This window comes from Hyperolius riggenbachi, chromosome 12 (assembly GCF_040937935.1).
Source record: "Hyperolius riggenbachi isolate aHypRig1 chromosome 12, aHypRig1.pri, whole genome shotgun sequence".
Taxonomy (NCBI): Eukaryota; Metazoa; Chordata; class Amphibia; order Anura; family Hyperoliidae; genus Hyperolius; species Hyperolius riggenbachi.
The window spans coordinates 85,491,757-85,512,518 of record NC_090657.1 but is presented as its reverse complement, the minus strand read 5'-3'; the positions used below and the strand labels follow the sequence as shown (position 1 = coordinate 85,512,518).

At 47.3% G+C, this 20,762-nt stretch overlaps 1 protein-coding gene across 2 annotated transcripts in view; it reads left to right on the top strand.

Moving 5' to 3' along the window:
• The first annotated feature begins 10,350 nt into the window (after positions 1-10,350).
• Positions 10,351-20,762, top strand: part of TRMT1L (tRNA methyltransferase 1 like) — a 53,346-nt gene continuing 42,934 nt past the window's right edge. Inside the window, exons 1-2 of one of the 2 annotated variants that reach the window (XM_068262382.1) lie at positions 10,351-10,457; positions 14,088-14,281. In XM_068262382.1, coding sequence (XP_068118483.1) covers positions 14,212-14,281 — 70 coding nt within the window. In that variant the 5' untranslated portion in view covers positions 10,351-10,457; positions 14,088-14,211. Of the gene's footprint in view, positions 10,487-14,087; positions 14,282-20,762 lie in introns of both variants that reach the window. The other variant, XM_068262383.1, reaches the window with a different exon arrangement.

Sequence of the window (20,762 nt, the reverse complement as noted above, 5' to 3'; positions counted from 1 at the left end):
AGCCAGGTAACCCGAGCAGGGGCTGAGATATGAATAATGGGGTCCCCGTGCGCCCCAAATATTGCAAGTTTGATGTCCTATGAACGTGTATTCTCAGCCCAATCTGAATATGAAATCGGTTTGCATGTGCGACAAAACCCCGGCGGGGTATGAAATTGGACATATTTTGTGGATGGTTGGAAGTTCCTCCCCTGAGAACTCACTGCCTGACACGCCCCTGGGCTGAGCTTGAGACTCCGCCCAGAAATGTCAGTGCTCAAAACTGATTGCATGAGGACCCCCAGCCAATTCCCCCACTTTCCATCATACCGAAAAGACTGCCACTGCTTGGGGAAATAGCAGTGGCCATCTTGCAGGCGGAGCAACGGCCATGTGGTTCGGCCATATTGCGAACTAACTGCAACAAAGGAACTTTGTCTTTTCCCGAACGGACTTTCCACAGAATCATAAGTATTCGTTCTTTTTATCCCTTTTTCTTTTATGTACTGTGTTATCACTGTCTCTCATCGTTTAATTGTTCACGATTGTCTGTATATATTAATTATTTATATTGTAACAAATAAAGGCTTTTTAAAAGGTCTTTACCTCTCAGTAAAACCTTCTATTCAGTATACACAGACGAGACCTAAACTTCCGAAGGGACGCTACTGTTTTGATAGATAGATAGGAATTGCACAGTTTTAACCGGTTGTTTGTTTCACAGGTCTATAGCCAGTTAGCAGTTTTCTCTGGGCTGATAGAAAACAGAGATGGTGGCAAATCTACCCCTGGGTTGGAGTAAAAGTGTATTTTCGTAACCTCACAGGCTCCCTACTGCGTCGTGACGCTCAAACTCCGCCAATTCTACGCAGATTGCGTCCATAGCTCTCAATCTGTGTGCTAGAATCGGATCGGACGGTTTTGCGTGTTCACGGCCAGTGGGGCTCGTGTGACAGTGGTCGGCAGCGTTTGGGATCTGTGTGTGCTGATAGTATCTCAGGTAGGGCTATCGAATTAGCCCTATCGAGAAACGAACTAATTCGTTGGTAGTGACTGAGTGCAATATATTTTTCATATATACAGAGAGACTGTGTAACCAGTACCCCTCCCCTAAGTTTTCTTTTATTTGGCATGGAAATGTCCGGGAATTACAAGGTCATGGTCCTATCCGACCTGCAGAGTCTGTGCGAGGCGAGAGGCATGGACATCCGCGGCAAGAAACAGCAGGACCTGATAACGGACTTGTACCGATGGGATAGCCAGAATCTGCGGACGCTGGAGGTGTCCACTGTGGAGGACACCGGCTCATCTAACGCAAGTCGAGGGGAACCAGAGACTGAAGATCCTGTGCGTACCGAGGTTGAGCAACCCGCGGGCAATGCGGCAACAGATACGCAGGAGGCTGTCAGTGTGATCCCCGACCCCAGAACCCCTGAAAGTACTCGCCTGGAACCGGCCAGTACTGGACTGTCCAGTTATGTTGATCCAGTAATGCAGCAGGCATTGCAAAAGCTGATGGAAACTGATGTGGACAAGTACCTGCAGTACATGGCGGAGCAAAAGCGAGAGGAACGCCAATCTGCAGAGGCGCGGGAGAGACGACAGCATGAGCTGAACATGGCGAAAGTGCAGCAAGCCAGCCGGAGTTCAACGCCCAGCCTCCCTGCTGAAGGGACTGCCGCTCCAGTAAGTGCAAAATTTAAATTTGCTATTATCGAAAAAGACACTGACATTGACTTGTTTTTGAGGTCTTTTGAAAAGGCCTGCCGTCAGTATCGTCTGTCCCAAGACCAGTGGGCCAGACATCTGACACCCTTGCTGCGCTACAAAGCGCTTGATGCTTTCTCAGAGCTGCCTGTGGAAAAGGACAATGATTATACCGCTATAAAGGAGGCTATAATCACTAAGTACCAGCTGACGCCAGAAGCCTACCGGAAAAGGTTCAGGTCCTGGCAGAAAAAATCTACTGATTCTTATCAAGATGTGGTCAGCAGTCTGCTCACCACACTCCGCCAGTGGACGCTAGGCCTCACTAAAGGGTCTTACGGTGTCCTGGAGGACTTAATCGTCCTGGAGCAGTTTCTGAACATTTGCCCGGCTGATGTACGCCAGTTTGTGCTGGAGCGCCGACCGGCGTCAGCGACGGTCGCTGCAGACCTCGCTGAGACCTTTGCAACGACCAGGGTGCCGGAGACCCGCAGGACTGCCCCATCTAGCTGGAGAGGAGGTCAGTCCCACAATTTTGCAGACTCTCCTACCTCTGTGAGCCGTGCGCCCCAGAGGCCCTCCAGCGCAGCTGCTGCGTCCAGGCCTGCAGCAACAGAGGGCATCGCCTGTCACTTTTGCCGCAAGCCCGGACACATGAAGTTTAACTGCCCGGAGCGGAGGCAGACAGCGCCAGCTCCTGCACCACCTACACCTCGCCCACGGCAACTGCCGCCAGCCAGCGCACCCCAGCCGGGAGCACCCAACAACGTCATGTTCGCAGGTGGGAGAGGGATCCACTCCGCTACGAGCAACCACCAGCTGGTTACAGTGAACGACCAGCTTGTTACCGGTTTCCGTGACACTGGAGCGGATGTCACCCTGGTGCGTGCGCACCTGGTCCCGACGGAAAATATCCTCCCTGACAAATACCTTACCCTCACTGGAGTGGGGGGCACTCTTTCTCGCATTCCCCAGGCTCGGGTGTCCATCGATTGGGGGGTGGGGGTTCAAGAGAAGGTTGTTGGGGTCCTGGACCAACTGCCGGTCCCAGTTTTGTTGGGGACCGACCTGGGCAAGCTTGTGTCCTATTATGAACCTGCCCCAAGCCCCTCAGACTGCCAGGAGGGAGACGGACTCTCCGCCCACACTAAGGTACTTTGCACCAAGGGGCAAGAACAGGGGGGAGGTGGGTTGAATGTGCCCAGTCCAGGGGTACCGAGTCCAATAGTACCTGTGTCACAGGTACCTGTGTTTGATATACCGATTGTTTGTGATGAAAATGTTGTTGTACCTGTCACTGTAATTCATGCATGCAGCCAGGATGTGAGTAATGCCAGTATGTGCCAGTCTGAAGGTGTACCTGTACTGGCAGTAACACGCAGCCGCGCTGCTCAGAACCTGGGCTCAGAGCAGGTGGAAGAGGTTCCGGCCTCCTCCCCCTCCTCTGACCACAGGGATGGTAGCCTTCAGCCACTAACTGCATATGCCACGGGCCAGCTGGCTGAGAGCGAGAGTGCTGCATTTGTGCAAGCACTCCAGACTGACCCTAGCCTCGAGGCACTCAGAAGACAGGCTTCGGAGCCCCTCACGAATGAAGATACCTTCAAGGTATATTGGGAAGGTGGTAAGCTGTACAGCGAGCCTGTACAGCCCACCGAAGGTGAAACAAGTGTGGGTACCAAGTTGCTTGTGGTACCCAGTGCCTTCCGGGGGCATGTGCTGAAGTCCGCACATGACATTCCCCTGGCAGGGCACTTGGGAATCCACAAGACACTTGACCGTATCCAGGGTCATTTCTACTGGCCCAGGATGCGGATCGATGTGACCAACTATTGCCGCTCATGTACTGTTTGCCAAAAGGTAAAACGGGCTGGGAACCCCCGCAAGGCTCCCTTGTGTCCACTGCCAATCATAGGTGAGCCCTTTCACAGAGTGGCAGTCGACATAATTGGACCATTGCCCACTCCCAGCAGCAGTGGCAAAAGGTACATCCTGACGGTGGTGGATTACGCCACCCGCTATCCTGAGGCCATGGCGCTTTCCTCCCTGAGGGCGGACAAGGTAGCAGACGCGCTACTTAACATTTTCTCCCGAGTCGGGTTCCCTGCGGAGATGCTCTCCGATCAGGGATCCCAGTTTATGTCCGAACTCATGGAGGCCCTGTGCAAAAAGATACACATGACGCACATTGTCTCCAGTCCCTACCACCCGCAGACCAATGGACTGTGTGAACGGTTCAACGGGACGCTGAAGCAAATGCTGACCACGTTTGTTGAGTCGCAAGGTGGGGACTGGGAACGATGCCTGCCTCATCTGTTGTTTGCGTACAGGGAGGTGCCGCAGGAGTCAACCGGGTTTTCCCCGTTTGAACTCCTGTATGGGAGGAATGTCCGAGGACCCTTACAATTGATGCGGGAGACATGGGAGGGCAAGGGCGACCCCACTGATGTCTCCGTGGTCGATTACGTCCTCAAGTTCAGGGACAAAATGGAGTCCCTGTCCGCAGTAGTGACCAACAACCTGGCCCAGGCTCAGGCCAAACAAAAAGCATGGTACGACCGCACTGCTGGAGAGCGGTCATTTGATGTGGGTGACAAGGTATATGCCCTTCTTCCCGTGAGGCAGAACAAGCTGCAAGCAGCCTGGGAGGGGCCTTTTACTGTAGTGCAGCGGTTAAACCCTCTGACGTATCTAGTGAACATGGGGGGCAGGAAGCAGAAGAGCTTTCATGTAAACATGCTGAAGGCCCACCATGACAGGACCCAGTATGCGCTGCCAGTGTGCAGCCGGTTAGAGCAGGGAGAGGCAGACCCCCTGTTAGACCTGCTGGCTGACGTACGAGATGTGGACGGCGACCTAAACGTCAATCCACAGCTCGCCTCAGCCCAGCAAGCGCAGTTACAGAAGGTGCTGGGCCAGTACCAGCACACCTTCTCCGGTATCCCGGGGCGGACCAGTATGGCGGTGCATGGGGTAGATACAGGTACCCATCCCCCCATCAGGCAATCCGCTTACCGTGTCTCTCCCGAGGTACAGGCGGACATGCAGAAGGAGGTGAGGGAGATGCTGGAGTTAGGGGTGGTTCAAAAGTCCAGTAGTGCCTGGGCAGCCCCTGTTGTCCTGGTCCCCAAGAAGGACCAGACAACTCGGTTCTGCGTAGACTACAGGAAACTGAACGCCATCACCACTACAGACGCCTACCCCATGCCTCGCATTGATGAGCTGCTAGATACACTGGCATCAGCCAGGTACCTATCAATCATGGATCTGAGCCGGGGGTATTGGCAGATACCACTTGCACCTGACGCGAGGCAAAAGTCGGCCTTCATCACCCCTTTCGGCCTCTTCGAGTTCACGATGATGCCCTTTGGGATGAAGAACGCCCCCGCCACGTTTCAGCGGGCCGTGAACGACCTGCTAGAGGGAATGCAAGGGTTCGCTGTAGCGTATCTGGATGACATTGCGGTGTTCAGCCCCACCTGGGAAGAACACCTCAAACACCTGTCCCAGGTACTAGAGAGGCTGGCCATGGCCAATCTGACGGTTAAACCGAGTAAGTGTCAGATTGGCATGACCGAGGTGCAGTACTTAGGTCACCGGGTGGGGGGTAACACCCTGAAACCTGACACGGGAAAGGTGGACGCCATCCTGGCATGGCCTCGACCTATCACGAAAAAGCAGGTCCAGGCGTTCCTGGGGACCGCCGGCTACTATAGGAAATTTGTTCCCGCCTATAGTACACTGGCGAAGCCCCTGACCGATGCCACTAGCAAGAAGCACCCCAAGGTTGTTAGCTGGACCCCCGCTTGCGAGAATGCCTTCCAGGCCTTGAAGCAGGCCCTCGCAAGCGCCCCTGTGCTTCAGGCCCCAGACTTCAGTCGTCGGTTTGTGGTGCAAACCGATGCCTCTGACTACGGTCTCGGCGCAGTCCTCAGCCAGGTGGATGGAAAGGGGGATGAACACCCTATCCTCTACCTGAGCCGGAAGCTCCTGCCCCGAGAGGTAGCCTACTCCACAACTGAAAAGGAGTGCCTGGCGATCGTGTGGGCCCTACAGAAACTGCAGTCGTATCTGTACGGCCGCTCCTTCACGATCGTCACTGATCACAATCCCCTGAGTTGGCTAAACCGTACTGCTGGAACCAACGGCAAGCTCCTACGGTGGAGCCTGTCATTGCAGCAGTACGACTTTACGATCCAACACAAAGCAGGCAGCCGACACCAAAACGCTGATGGGCTGTCGCGGTGTCAGGGGGAACCCGACCCAACAGCGCCAATAGCTGCTACGGAAGGCGTCCTGTTGACACCTCCCTGAGCAGAGCTCGGGAAGGGGGAGGTGTGACGCCGGGCGACGCCCAGTCGTCCGAGGATTCGCGGCCGATTGTCCGATCGCAACCGTGATCGGAAAACTGACATTCTTTATTTTTAAAATAGAAGTTTTTCCTTCCTGCCTTCCCCCCCCTTTTGCCATGAGGGCTGAATGGGCCTGCGTTAGCATATGGCTAAAGCAACCTGGTTTAGCAAGAAATCCTGTTAAGGCTCCCGGAAAAGCTCTGGTGACACTAATGTGCTAATTGGGCAGAGCTGAAATACCAACAGAGTCTATTCAACAGGGGAAGCTAGCACAGCATGAGGTCTATTGACACCTACATTCCTCCCAGTCTTGACGGCACCGACTAGACTGAGTATGGAATGCATGGTGTTGATAACTTTGTCACATTTTGCAAATACCATCCATGGGAGGAATATGAAAATTACATAATTTTGTTTCCCTAATTCTGTAGAATATGGTGATACTAGACATAGCCAGGTAACCCGAGCAGGGGCTGAGATATGAATAATGGGGTCCCCGTGCGCCCCAAATATTGCAAGTTTGATGTCCTATGAACGTGTATTCTCAGCCCAATCTGAATATGAAATCGGTTTGCATGTGCGACAAAACCCCGGCGGGGTATGAAATTGGACATATTTTGTGGATGGTTGGAAGTTCCTCCCCTGAGAACTCACTGCCTGACACGCCCCTGGGCTGAGCTTGAGACTCCGCCCAGAAATGTCAGTGCTCAAAACTGATTGCATGAGGACCCCCAGCCAATTCCCCCACTTTCCATCATACCGAAAAGACTGCCACTGCTTGGGGAAATAGCAGTGGCCATCTTGCAGGCGGAGCAACGGCCATGTGGTTCGGCCATATTGCGAACTAACTGCAACAAAGGAACTTTGTCTTTTCCCGAACGGACTTTCCACAGAATCATAAGTATTCGTTCTTTTTATCCCTTTTTCTTTTATGTACTGTGTTATCACTGTCTCTCATCGTTTAATTGTTCACGATTGTCTGTATATATTAATTATTTATATTGTAACAAATAAAGGCTTTTTAAAAGGTCTTTACCTCTCAGTAAAACCTTCTATTCAGTATACACAGACGAGACCTAAACTTCCGAAGGGACGCTACTGTTTTGATAGATAGATAGGAATTGCACAGTTTTAACCGGTTGTTTGTTTCACAGGTCTATAGCCAGTTAGCAGTTTTCTCTGGGCTGATAGAAAACAGAGATGGTGGCAAATCTACCCCTGGGTTGGAGTAAAAGTGTATTTTCGTAACCTCACAGGCTCCCTACTGCGTCGTGACGCTCAAACTCCGCCAATTCTACGCAGATTGCGTCCATAGCTCTCAATCTGTGTGCTAGAATCGGATCGGACGGTTTTGCGTGTTCACGGCCAGTGGGGCTCTTGTGACAGCTAGGTATATGCAGTGAGCTGGGTTTACTCACCACAACAGGTAGTTATGTGTACTGATGAGGTGGGTTAAGTAAACGCAACAGGTAGTAGGTATATGCAGTGAGCTGGGTTCACTCAACACAACAGGTAGTAGGTATATGCAGTGAGCTGGGTTCACTCAACACAACAGTTAGTAGGTATATGCAGTGAGCTGGGTTCACTCAACACAACAGGTAGTAGGTATATGCAGTGAGCTGGGTTCACTCAACACAACAGGTAGTAGGTATATGCAGTGAGCTGGCTTCACTCAACACAACAGGTAGTAGGTATATGCAGTGAGCTGGGTTCACTCAACACAACAGGTAGTTATGTGCAGTGATGAGGTGGGTTAAGTAAACACAACAGGTAGTAGTAGGATGCAGTGAGCTGGATTCACTCAACACAAAGCTAGGTATATGCAGTGATAAGGTGAGTTAAGTAAACACAACAGGTAGTAGGTATATGCAGTGAGCTGGGTTCACTCAACACAACAGGTAGTTATGTGCAGTGATGAGGTGGGTTAAGTAAACACAACAGGTAGTAGGTATATGCAGTGAGCTGGGTTCACTCAACACAACAGGTAGTAGGTATATGCAGTGAGCTGGGTTCACTCAACACAACAGGTAGTAGGTATATGCAGTGAGCTGGGTTCACTCAACACAACAGGTAGTAGGTATATGCAGTGAGCTGGGTTCACTCAACACAACAGGTAGTAGGTATATGCAGTGAGCTGGGTTCACTCAACACAACAGGTAGTAGGTATATGCAGTGAGCTGGGTTCACTCAACACCACAGGTAGTAGGTATATGCAGTGAGCTGGGTTCACTCAACACAACCGGTAGTAGGTATATGCAGTGAGCTGGGTTTACTCAACACAACCGGTAGTAGGTATATGCAGTGAGCTGGGTTCACTCAACACAACAGGTAGCAGGTATATGCAGTGAGCTGGGTTCACTCAACACTACAGGTAGCAGGTATATGCAGTGAGCTGGGTTCACTCAACACAACAGGTAGCAGGTATATGCAGTGAGCTGGGTTCACTCAACACAACAGGTAGTAGGTATATGCAGTGAGCTGGGTTCACTCAACACAACAGGTAGTTATGTGCAGTGATGAGGTGGGTTAAGTAAACACAACAGGTAGTAGGTATATGCAGTGAGCTGGGTTCACTCAACACAACAGGTAGTAGGTATATGCAGTGAGCTGGGTTCACTCAACACAACAGGTAGTAGGTATATGCAGTGAGCTGGGTTCACTCAACACAACAGGTAGTTATGTGCAGTGAGCTGGGTTCACTAAACACCACAGGTAGTAGGTATATGCAGTGAGCTGGGTTCACTAAACACCACAGGTAGTAGGTATATGCAGTGAGCTGGGTTCACTAAACACCACAGGTAGTAGGTATATGCAGTGAGCTGGGTTCACTCAACACAACCGGTAGTAGGTATATGCAGTGAGCTGGGTTCACTAAACACCACCGGTAGTAGGTATATGCAGTGAGCTGGGTTCACTAAACACCACAGGTAGTAGGTATATGCAGTGAGCTGGGTTCACTCAACACTGCAGGTAGTTATGTGCAGTGATGAGGTGGGTTAAGTAAACACAACAGGTAGTAGTAGGATGCAGTGAGCTGGGTTCACTCAACACAAATCTAGGTATATGCAGTGATGAGGTGGGTTAAGTAAACACAACAGGTAGTAGGTATATGCAGTGAGCTGGGTTCACTCAACACAACAGGTAGTTATGTGCAGTGATGAGGTGGGTTAAGTAAACACAACAGGTGCTGGGCATATGCAGTACTGGGTAGTACAATGTGCAGCTCCCTGTCACACACACAGGCAGTCAGTCACTGAATGTGCTGGGCTGCTGGCAGTGGCACACACACACTATCAATTAGCAAGGCTGTGCATGCAACAAAAGTGTCAGTTTGATACACCGTAAAAAAAAAAAAGTACAGGATGAGCTCTGACAAGAGCTAGGGTGCTATAAAAGCAATAACAATCAGCCAGGAGCAAACTAAGCAGCCAAGAACCTAACTAATCTGTCCCTAGAAGAACAAGTCTGCAGCAGCTGTCCCTTTCCTCTCACTAGCAGGCACACGAGTGAGTGTAATGGCCGCCGGACCCTGCCTTATATAAGGGGGGGGGGGGGGGGGGTGGGGCTCCAGGGATTACTGTAGCCTAAATGGCTACAATGTGCCTGCTGACTGTGAAAGCAGTCTCAAAGTTGACCCTCATAGTGCATTATGGGGTGAATCGAACTTCCGGAAAAGTTCGCCTGCCGCAGGCGAACGCGAACCCCCAATGTTCGCCGGCGAACCGTTCGCTACATCTCTACTAAGGATTATAAAAGGAAATAGGTATTTAACGTTTTTTTTTTTTACCGTCCTGGCCTCGTAAGTCCTTTAAGAAAGCTTATTTTTGTTTTAGGTGGCATTTTAGTAAGAGGTCTTTTTGGTCCATTGTTGCCCCTTACACACTACTAGTTCTGGTTCAACATGAGTAAGCTGGGTCCTAATTTCTCCTAAAATGGGACAGTTGGGTGATATGTGGCATATGAGTGAGAGCAGTAGAGACAGCCCGTGCAAGATGGTAGCAGCTGACACAGTGAGTGGCTGTACAAGGGTAGATCATTCTGCTGTGCATGTGCAGGAGAGGAATGAGCATTGAGCAAGGATATGCTCGGAGCATCGCTAACTAGTTACTACTGAAATTACTCTAGACTAGACTGCCAATCCAAGACCCTGAGCATGCTGGGAAAGGGAAACCAACCAACTAGCTCACGGGAAGTGACTACCACTCCCACAACCCCTCACGTTCGTTACGCACCGTTCTACTTCCACTGGCCACCAATAAGCAGTGACCTTTACAAGCTAAACGGCCCCGCCTCTTCCCATCCGCCGATGCCATCGCTTGTCATGTAATTGACAGTGACCGCAGCCAATCAGCGGCCGCGCTAGCAAAACAGAGGCAAGGCGGACAGGCGTGCATCTGACAGAAGTCGGCCTAGGAGTGTGTGAGTACATGCTGGATGGTGAAGGGCAGGTATTCTCCTCTGTACACACTTCTTATAGTCAATCTATTGGCTTCCAGGACTGTAATGTGCATGCTTGGGCTTTCATGCATAAAGAAGCTGAAATGCTAAAGATCAAACAATCCTATTCTGCAAGTTGTTGGATACTTTCTGATGCTCTACATTGCATGGCTGTACATGTCTGCAGCAGGGCTAGCCTTTTGTTATGTGCACCCTCTATGTGGCCAAGCTTCAGGCTCAGAAATTAAGATTTCACCTGAAAACTTACTTTATGTGCTGAAATGAGGCCTCTGCAACTAAAACCTTGCTTTCCACTATGAAGCGCGTTTGCATGCAAAATTGCAATGCGATTATTTAAGTATTTATTTAGTGCTGACATTACGCAGCGCTGTACAGAGTATATAGTCTTGTCGTTAACTTTCCCTCAGAGGGGCTCACACTCTAATCCCTACCAGTGTTGCCAACCTCGGAAATACATTTTTACTGACAAAGCATAAAAAATTTACTGACAGAACACTTTTTTTACTGACATCTAATATTACTAAAATTAAATGAAAGATATCACACATGCGCGCCACGTGCAACCGGCAGCCATGTGGCCTGCGAATGAGAAAGGAGAGTGCAGCAGTGGCGGACACCGGACAGATAAAGTATTAATGCATCGCATCTAAAGGGGGGGTACACTTTGATACATTTACATTTGGGGGATGCGACTGTTTCCATCATGTTGGTTCAGTATCGCAGCCCTTGCTGCTGCATGCACCCGATCGAACATGCTAACCTGAGATTTTCCTGCATGTCCGATTGATAAAATTGATAAATGCGATCGATACATGCAACCAATTTTGGGCCGAAATTGGTTTGATTGTCTAGGCATGCTCTTGGTGGCATCAATTTTTATAATAATATTAATTGTCTTATCTGACTGTCACTTGGCTGCCAAATCTACAGATGTATGGCCACCTTTAGCTAGAGCAGTGTACATTCCAGAGTGATACGTGAACTGATGAGCAGTAAGTGCTGTGATCTTCTGGGAGAGAGGTTTTTTTTTTTTACTGACACCACAAAGTTTTTTTATGGACTTTACTGACAGCCCAGATTTGTTGACTTTTTTTTTACTGACTGTCAGCAAATTTACTGACGGTTGGCAACACTGATCCCTACCATAGTCATATGTCTATGTATCGTGTAGTGCATGTACCATAGTCTAGGGCCAATTTTAGGAGGAACCTAATTAACTTATCTGTATGTTTTTGGGATGTCAGAGGAAACCCACATAGACACGGGGAGAACATACAAACTCCTTTCAGATGATGACCTGGCTGGGATCCGAACCAGGGACCGAGCGCTAACCACTACAGCACTGTGCAATTGCACCAAAAATAGCTCAGGCCGGCGATTGTGTTTGTGGAAACATCTGAATGTGCTAATGAAAAAGAAGCACCACGATTTACATGTTAATCATAGTGCTGTTGAGACCGAACAAATGCAAGGGATGCACTTTTTTTTAAATGGATTGCAGCAAGTTGAAAGCAGGGCTGTGGAGTCGGGGCAATTTTGGCCACCCAGAGTTGGAGTCGTGGTTTCATAAACGTCGGAGTCGGGTGATTTTTGTACAAAATCCACAGCCCTGTTAAATATTAGACTAAGGAGTCTGAGTCGGGGCCATTTTGGTTACCCGGAGTTGGAGTCTGAGTCATGGTTTCATAAACTGAGGAGTTGGAGTCGGAATATCTTTGTACCGACTCGACAGCCCTGGTGGAAAGCATAAATTTGAGACCCGAATCAAGAGACCTGCAGGACTTAACAGTAGGATATTTGAAAATAGCTGCAGAATGCTACTTTGATAAGCATAATCCTTGGTACTGAAGTCTGCAAAAATCCCAACCAGCAGCTTTGGATGTCTGTGCTGCATGAAGAGGGGAATCCTGACCTCTTTAAATGTGAGGCTAAGCTCAAAGTATGTACATTGTGCAATGCCTGTCCTACAATGCCGGCATTATGCACTATCTACACCTTATAATACGCACGCTATTTTTCATAGTATGAAGAATTGCTACATAGCATGGTCGCTATTGCACAAGTGTGTCTGGATAACATGGTCCATTACAATGCAAAGATGTGAACATGCCCTGTATAAATAAATGGGCAGCAGCTCTCTTAGTGTAAATCTCTGTACACATGCTGGACTGCAGTCGTTGGAAATAAACAGGTTGACTGAGAATCAAGACAATGGTAAAGGGCAGCGATTATCATCTGGTATAAATAAAAATTGCTTTTAGTCGTTCGTACTAAATAACAAACTATCGATTCTTTCAAAGTACTTATGTGTGGTAAATATCACACTTCTGGTAACTATTTGATTGGCAGGCCGTTGTCGTGCTGTCACTGAATTCAAATGTGCGCCAATGTTATTCGTCAATGTCTGTGTGTGCTTGATTTATGATGACTGCGATCAAAAGTGTGTACAGAGCTGAAAAGGCACCCTAAACAACCAGATAAGATTTGGCTTTGAAAATAAACTGTGGTGGTCATGAACTGAGATGACACTGACAGATGATCCCCAGTTATTCTCTGGGTGCTAAGCCTGTGAGCAGGCATGCAGGTGTGTGCACAGATGGATGTAGGCACATTTGACTGCATGAGTAAATTATATTCCCCAGCTGTATCTGAGCAACCTCAGGCTGGGTTCACAGTGGGCACTGCATTCCCTGCATGCATTGCGTTGAGACACCACGCTCTGTCAGACCGCTCCGCAACGGCTGCATTGTGAACGTCACATTGTTTTTGCATTGTTCAGCATAACCATGCGACCGTTGGGATGCACCCTAAGTCTCCAATGTGAACGTGGCCTAAGGATCCTCGCACAGTGTATCTGTTGCAACAGACAATATAAACGCAGTGCGATGTAATGATATTTCTATGGCTACATTTGCATCGGGTGCGGCGGGTCCTGTCAGAGTGACGCATAGCATGCTGTGTGTTTGCAGTTTCAGTGAAGCATACTTTCATTGTACTGTACAGTGGCATCTCACTTCTAATGCACAATGCTACTTTTTGGCACTATGGCGGTGCGATCCTATTGCAATTCAACTTGCATAGTGTAAAAGGACCCTTAGGCTGGCACTGCACTTGTCCATTGCGAAAAAACGTGTGCCTTTTTCTGCACACTTTTCGTGATTGTGTGCATTTTAAAGACGTGTTCTACCACATTAGCTGATAAATGTCAGGGCTCTTTCACACCAAAAATCGTAAAATGCAATTACAAACCCATTTTACGATTTTCACTATGTTGGCTTCAGTTATAATGCAGGAAAATGCAGCAGAACTGTGATTGCCTTTTTAGAAAATCGGAATTGCATTCATTATGAATGTATTACCATGATTCCAATTATAACTTTACTGTACTTGTCTGGAAAATTGCAAACCTTTTCAAAAATAAAATGGAATGCAGCCGGTGTGAAAGGACCCTCAATGGGTGTTGGGCATACTGTTTTGTTGTTTTATTTTTTTCTTCTGATAACTCTATGCCTTTGTCTTTGCACCAAGCCAAATTAATTACAGCAAGATGGGTAATAATGTATGCATATATGCTTATTTCTTTTTCTGCAGTTATGCCTGGAACAGCGTATCCTCCCATCTCTGCTGAGGCACCTCATTGCTGTACAAGTTGCTGATGACATTATTCACGGATTCTTTTTGGAACCTTTCCTTAGTTCACATTTATGTGTAAACGATGGAAGATAATAAAGATAACTTAGTTAAGAAAGAAGTTACAGAAGAGCTTAACAGCAGTGTTTTAAAAGGTACCTTTCTGTCATAATTTATTGGTCAGAAAAGTCTTTCTACTGCCTGGTTAAATTTTTGTTTTTGTAAGTTTTAGTTCCAGTGAGTAATAATCTGATAATCTGTTATTGATGTCTGTCGCAGTTGTGCTAAATTGTCTGTTTCATATGCATATGATGCCCACGGTGACTATGGAAGTATGAGAATAAGGAATTAAAAGGTTGTGCCTCTTGCAGACTCTACAAAAAATGTTTTGTTTTTATTGGTTTAATTATTGCCTATTCACTTTCTGTTTTAACAGGAAGTGAGTAGATTTCTACCCAAGAGAGACAAGGGGTTCAATTTGCTAAGGCCTTTTGGCAAAAAAATATTAGGTTGGTAAAATAGCACATTCGGTATTTTAGACTTTGTTTTTTTCCGAACTCACTAAGTTTTTCACAAATGGTAACAATTTGATACATTACTGAAAAACATGGCTTCAATTCACTAAGACCAGTATGGTAAGAAGTAGAAGTCTAAGGAGCTGAGCAGCAAGCTGTCTTCTGCTATGGTGATGTTCTGCAACTTCTTGCCGGAGTTGTGCCAAGGCTGAGTTGACAGTGGTCCGTTGCATAATGCACGTTATGAGTGTGAACTGCAGTGGAAACTTGCCATAGACTTAAAGGGGACCAGAGATGAAGCACCCCCATGTATTTGACCATATATATCAATGGGAACATGACAGTAAACACTGTTTCATTCTTCTCTGCTAAATCTGCCTGTTATCAGCTGTGATAAGAATCCCCAACTGAGCATTCAGTCTAGCTTTGCCTGGAATGATTATAGCTGAGTCATTATAGCAGAGCCACAAGGGGGCAGGCTTGAAAATACATTACAGAAGACAGACTCAGCTATAATCAATCCGTGGCAAAGCTAAACTGAATGCTCAGTCGGGGATTCTTATCAGGGCTGATAACAGGCAGATTTAGCAGAGAAGAATGAAACAAAGAGCAGGGTAAGTGTTTACTGCTATGTTCCCCCTGATATATATGGTAAAATACATGAGGGTGCTTCGTCTCTGGTACTCTTTAAAGGAAACGTTAGTCAATGTATTACAGAAGGTGTGTATGTGTACACACACACACACACACACACACACACACACACACACACACACACACACACACACACACACACACACACACACACACACACACACACACACACACACACACACACACACACACACACACACACACACACACACACACACACACACACACACACACACACACACACACACACACACACACACACACGGCTGGATTGTGGCTCCCACGCCGTCTTCCTCCACCTCCTCGATTGCTCCGTAGAAGCCCCATTAGCTTGGCTGGGTCGGGGTGTACTGCGCATGCCCGGCTGCATGTGCACACTATTCTGCGCTCCTGTGGCTGGGAGGCGCATAACACTCCCAGCCACAGGAGTATGACGGGGGTGAGAGCAAGCGGCGACTTGCCACGCTAACGGGCTTCTACTGAGCAAGCAAAGAGGTGGATGAAGACAGCGTGGGAACGATCGGTGCAGAGGGGCCTGGGAAAAGCCCCAGGTATGTATAAAAAAACCTTTTATTATACTTGACACTGTCCGGAAGGACACAGAAGCAGGTCATTGTATACAGAATATGCCTCTGTGTCCTAATATGATTTGACAAACCCGCCTCGGGTTCTCTGTAACCTCTGTCACAAGCAGCCCTTGCAAAGGAAGGAAGGAAGATTTACTGTCCGATCGTTTTTTCGATCGAGTTCCATTCACTTCTATGAGAGATCGATCATAAAAATGATTGAAAATCAGATCGGACATGTCGGAAATTATCTATCGAACCATCTATTTGCCAGAAAATCTCATGGTGTATTCCCAGCATTACAATAAAAGGCATCCCTTGAGATCTGCATGCAGGCCACTAGAGGGCCCTCTCTCTATATCAGTCTATAGATGTGCACATCTAAAGCAATACAGAGAAACCTCTATCAATGTGCCCTGCTGCATCTCATGTTTTTTTTTATCTCTCTGATGTCCTGCCCGGCAGTGCATTAGTACCAACAGAGTGAGGAGTAGGATGGCTCTTGCTACTGGCTCCCTCCTTCGCTTGTCCATTCTACCCAATGGCTGATTGGGAGTTACCTGCAGCTCCAGGCTAAAATACCGAATATCTCACTTGTTTTACCGAATGTTCTAATCTTTGTGAATTGACATTTTATTGATGTATTTACCTCACAAGTCTGTAATTTGCTAGTTGGTAATTGCACTTTTTCGTGCTGTAACAGCCTTAGTGAATTGACATTTGACAAGATGTTTGGTAAAATCAGCTGTTACCTGCCAGTGACCGCAGTAAAAATGCAGAATAGGTTGTGCCTTTCCATTCTATTCAGATTATTCTGTAATTAAGTAAGCATACTTTAACCCCCTCGGCGTTCTGATTCTTTCCGGATTTTAGGGTCTAAAAGCGGTGCAATTTTTTTTTTGCACCCTTTCAGACTCTAAAACCTGGAAAAAAATCATGCTGCCATGGAGACCTGCAGCAGTTTAACAATCACTCACCTCCCTGGCTCCAGCGCTGCAACTCTAAAGTGAAATTGCCAGCTGTCGGCATGACAGCCGGCGATCTCACCAGGAGGAAGCAGAGCCTCGGAGGAGAGGAAGAAGAATGGCGGTTGATGTCGGGTATCCTCCTGGAGCTATGTAAAGCTGCTCGCTATGCTCTGCACACAGCCTCCGGCGGCTACCCCGAGCAGAGGTCGGGATTACCGTTCTTAGTTGTGGTTTTCTGCCCCGACCCTAGCTCAGAATTTCCGGCAAGGAGGTTAACCACTTCACCCCTAAGGGTTTTTACCCTAAGACTCCTTGCACACCAAGACGTTGCGTTAGGTGCCACGTTAAAGTCGCATAACGTGCACCTAATGCAACGTATGGTGGTGCAGGAGAGGACGGTAGAGTGAGCCGCGTTAGGTGGCTCTATCCCTATAAGGTCTCCCAGAGTGGCGCTGATTGGCCGGCGGGACCACGTGATGCGGAGCGAGACACTCCGCATCTCGTGGTCCCGCCGGCCAATCAGCTGCCGCCAGTGCATTGAATATTAAGTAGCCATGTGCGCGGCTACTGTAGCTGGCTCTCCCCGCCTTCTCTCTGCCCCCCACTGAGCATGTGCAAACAGTCTAACGCGGCTATAGACGCTCTAACGCCGTAGCATGCTGCACTTTCCGGACAACGTGCAGCGTTACATGTAACGCAACGTTGGCTGTGTGAACAGCCCACTTGTGTTACATTGCTGTGCGTTGAGGGAGCGTTACAGGAGTAACGTCCCTGTGTGTAAGCAGCCTTAAGGACCAGAGCAATTTTCACCTGTCAGCGCTCTTTCCTTTCATTTGCCAATAACTTTTTCAATACTTCTCACAACAAAATGATCTATATCTTGTTTTTTTTCACCACAAATTAGGCTTTTTGGGGGTGATATTTGTTTTCAGTAATTGCTGTACTTTCTATGCATTTTAAAGGGAAAAACAAGAAAAAAAATGAAAAAATACACAATTTCTCCAATTCCATCCCCTATAGTTTTAAAATAAACAATACTACTATACATAAAAACCCACACATTTTATCTGCCTATTTGTCCTGGTTATCACAAGGTTTGAATTATGTCCCTAGTGCAAAGTATAGTGACAATATATTATTTGGAAATAAAGGTGTATTTTTTTCTATGTTGTGGTTTTTGTTTTCTCATTCGTTTTCTCATTGCACACTACCAATGATTACAAGCCCTTATTAACAAAAATAAATACACCCTCATGGCATACATATTTAAAAAACAGTAGCACTAAAGTAACATTATTAATAATAATGATTTATAAAGCACCAACATATTCTGTGGCACTGTACAAAGTATTTATGCATTCTCTTTTCAATTTTTTTTTTTGTAAAAGGTTATAAAAAACATTTTATTTCTTCTCATTCAGTTTTCATGAGAATTCTATTCTTTCGCTTGTCACGGTTAAATTGATACCCTATATACATAATCAGATAGCTTTTTTTTTTATTTAATTATTTTTTTTCTTTTTACCTTTTTTTTTTTTTTTTTTTTTTTTTTTTTCACATTGGCACAAAAAAAATAATTAACTTACATAGGCCTCATCTGTCGCTTGTCACGGCTAAAATCATAACCTATCTACATAAGCAGGTGGGTTTTTGGGCACATGGCAGACTGTTCACTACCAGTAGCGCTAAAAGCCATTTTTTTTTCATCAAATGTAACAATGGCCTCAATTCACTAAGATCATGCTGGAGATAAGGCAAGAGAAAACTTACCACCACACAGTGAGAGAGTTATCTTATCTCTTCATTCCTTAAGTTACTTCCTCTGTAGTTAATTTACCTCCTCTGTAGTTATTTGCACACGCAGTTAATAAACAGCCTGTCTTTAACTCTGGAATTATTTTAAGGATTGAAGAGTTAACTTAAAGACAGAAGAGTTAACTTTAGGTTTGCCTGAGGTAAAATGTTTCCTGAATACGACATGCCTTATCACCATGGTGATCACTCTAGAAATGTTATTAAAGACAGGAGATAAGCTTAGTGAATTGAGGCCAAAGTCATTCTCTCTTATCAAAGGCCCTGGAGTAACAGAACATTTGATACACGTCATTAATGTTACCATTCTGAAAACTAGAACTCATCCCCCGGGAGCGTTCTGCGCATGTGCAGTACGATACTTTCTCCTATTGCGCATGCGCACGACACTCCCAGAGGTGGGAGCATGATCAAGGATGCGTGTGGCCAGGGCCATGCAGGCGCAGTTGCTGGCGGATGGCTCTGTTGCCAGAATTGAAACGAAGCCACTGCGGGGGACAGAGGATCGTTCCAGGCCGTTGCCGGTACAGGCTGCAGGGGGCTCAAACTCTTTTTGTTAGTTTAGTTAAGATGCATTTGTGCGCATTTTGCAATGGACTGCAAAACACGCACAATTCTACAGTGCACACGCGCCTGCTTCAGCAAGTGCACACTCCCGCACATGCTCTTTAAAGGGAACCTAAACTGAGAGGGATGTGGATTTTTCCTTTAAAGCAATACCAGTTGCCTGGCAGTTCTGCTGATCTCATTAGCTGCAGTATTGGCTGAATAACACACCTGAAACAAGCATGCAGCTAATCCAGTCTGACTTCAGTCAGAGCATCTGATCTGCATGCTTGTTCAGGGGCTGTGGCTAAAAGTATTGGAGACACAGGATCAGAAGGAGAGCCGGGCAACTGGTATTATTTTAAAAGGAAAAATCCATATCCTTCTCAGTTAAGGTTCCCTTTAAGGCAGGGAACACACTTGTAGGGCCGTTTGCCCTGCGATTCCCGGGTCTCTGCCGGTTTTTGCGTTAATGTTTAACGCAAACGTTTTCCGTGAACGTTTATGCATTTCCTCGTTTGCGGCGTCATGTACTGTATGCAAATTTGTGCGTCGTACAGAAAAAAAGCAGAAAGCTGTGCAATTTAAAAACGCGCAAAAGTTACGGTTCTCTTTAGGTAGGACACGCACTAGCTGCATTGTGCGCGTTTTGCCATGGACGTCAAAAATGTGCACGTGTACTGTAAGGCAAGGAACACACTTGCAGGGCTGTTTTCCCCTGCGATTCCTGGGTCTTTGCCGGCTTATTTGTTTGTGTTTACTGCAAAGGTTTTTCCGTAAACTTTTCCACATTTCTACGTTGGCGGCGGCGTGTACTGTATGCGAACATGTGTCGTGTGGAAAAAAAGCAGAAAGCTGTGCGATTTAAAAACGCACAGAAGTTAAGTTACCCTTTAGGTAGGGAACACGCTAGACGCGCTTGTGTGCATTTTCCCATGGATGGTAAAACGCACACGGTTCTACAGGCTATTGAAGTCCAATAGCCTTGTGCGGGAAACGTGTGTCGCGACTGTTTGTTCACGGTTTGTGTTTTTGCACGCATTGTTAAATTGCACAACTTTCTGCTTTTTTCCGCATGATGTGCACATTTGCATAATGTACATGCCGTCAGAAATGTGGAAACGTTCCTGGAAAAACGTACACGTTAAGTGCGAACGCAAAAGCAGACGGAGACCCGGGAATCGCAGGGGAAACTGGCAGTGTTTACCCTGCCTTAAAGAACTGGTGTGAGGTGAAAAAAAATCTATTTTACCTGGGGCAACCTCCAGACCCTGGTAACCTATCTGTCCCTTGCCGCAGTTCTGCCTCCATACAGATGCCGACCTCGTCAGTTCGGTATCCTTTGCAAGCGCTTGGCCGTGACGCTCGTGATCACACTCGCGTGGTGTGGAGCACATTGCACAGGCGCAGGCGACATGAGCGAGCGAAATCGCAAGCAGCGCGACCACGCTCGCGCAGGCACAGAAGATGCAACCTGGCGGGTGTGTGCACCCGTGGGTCCCCGTGCACGCGCGTTTTGAACACTGGACAGTTTAAAATGTCAATTAACAAGGACCGATTGGACATTTTAATACT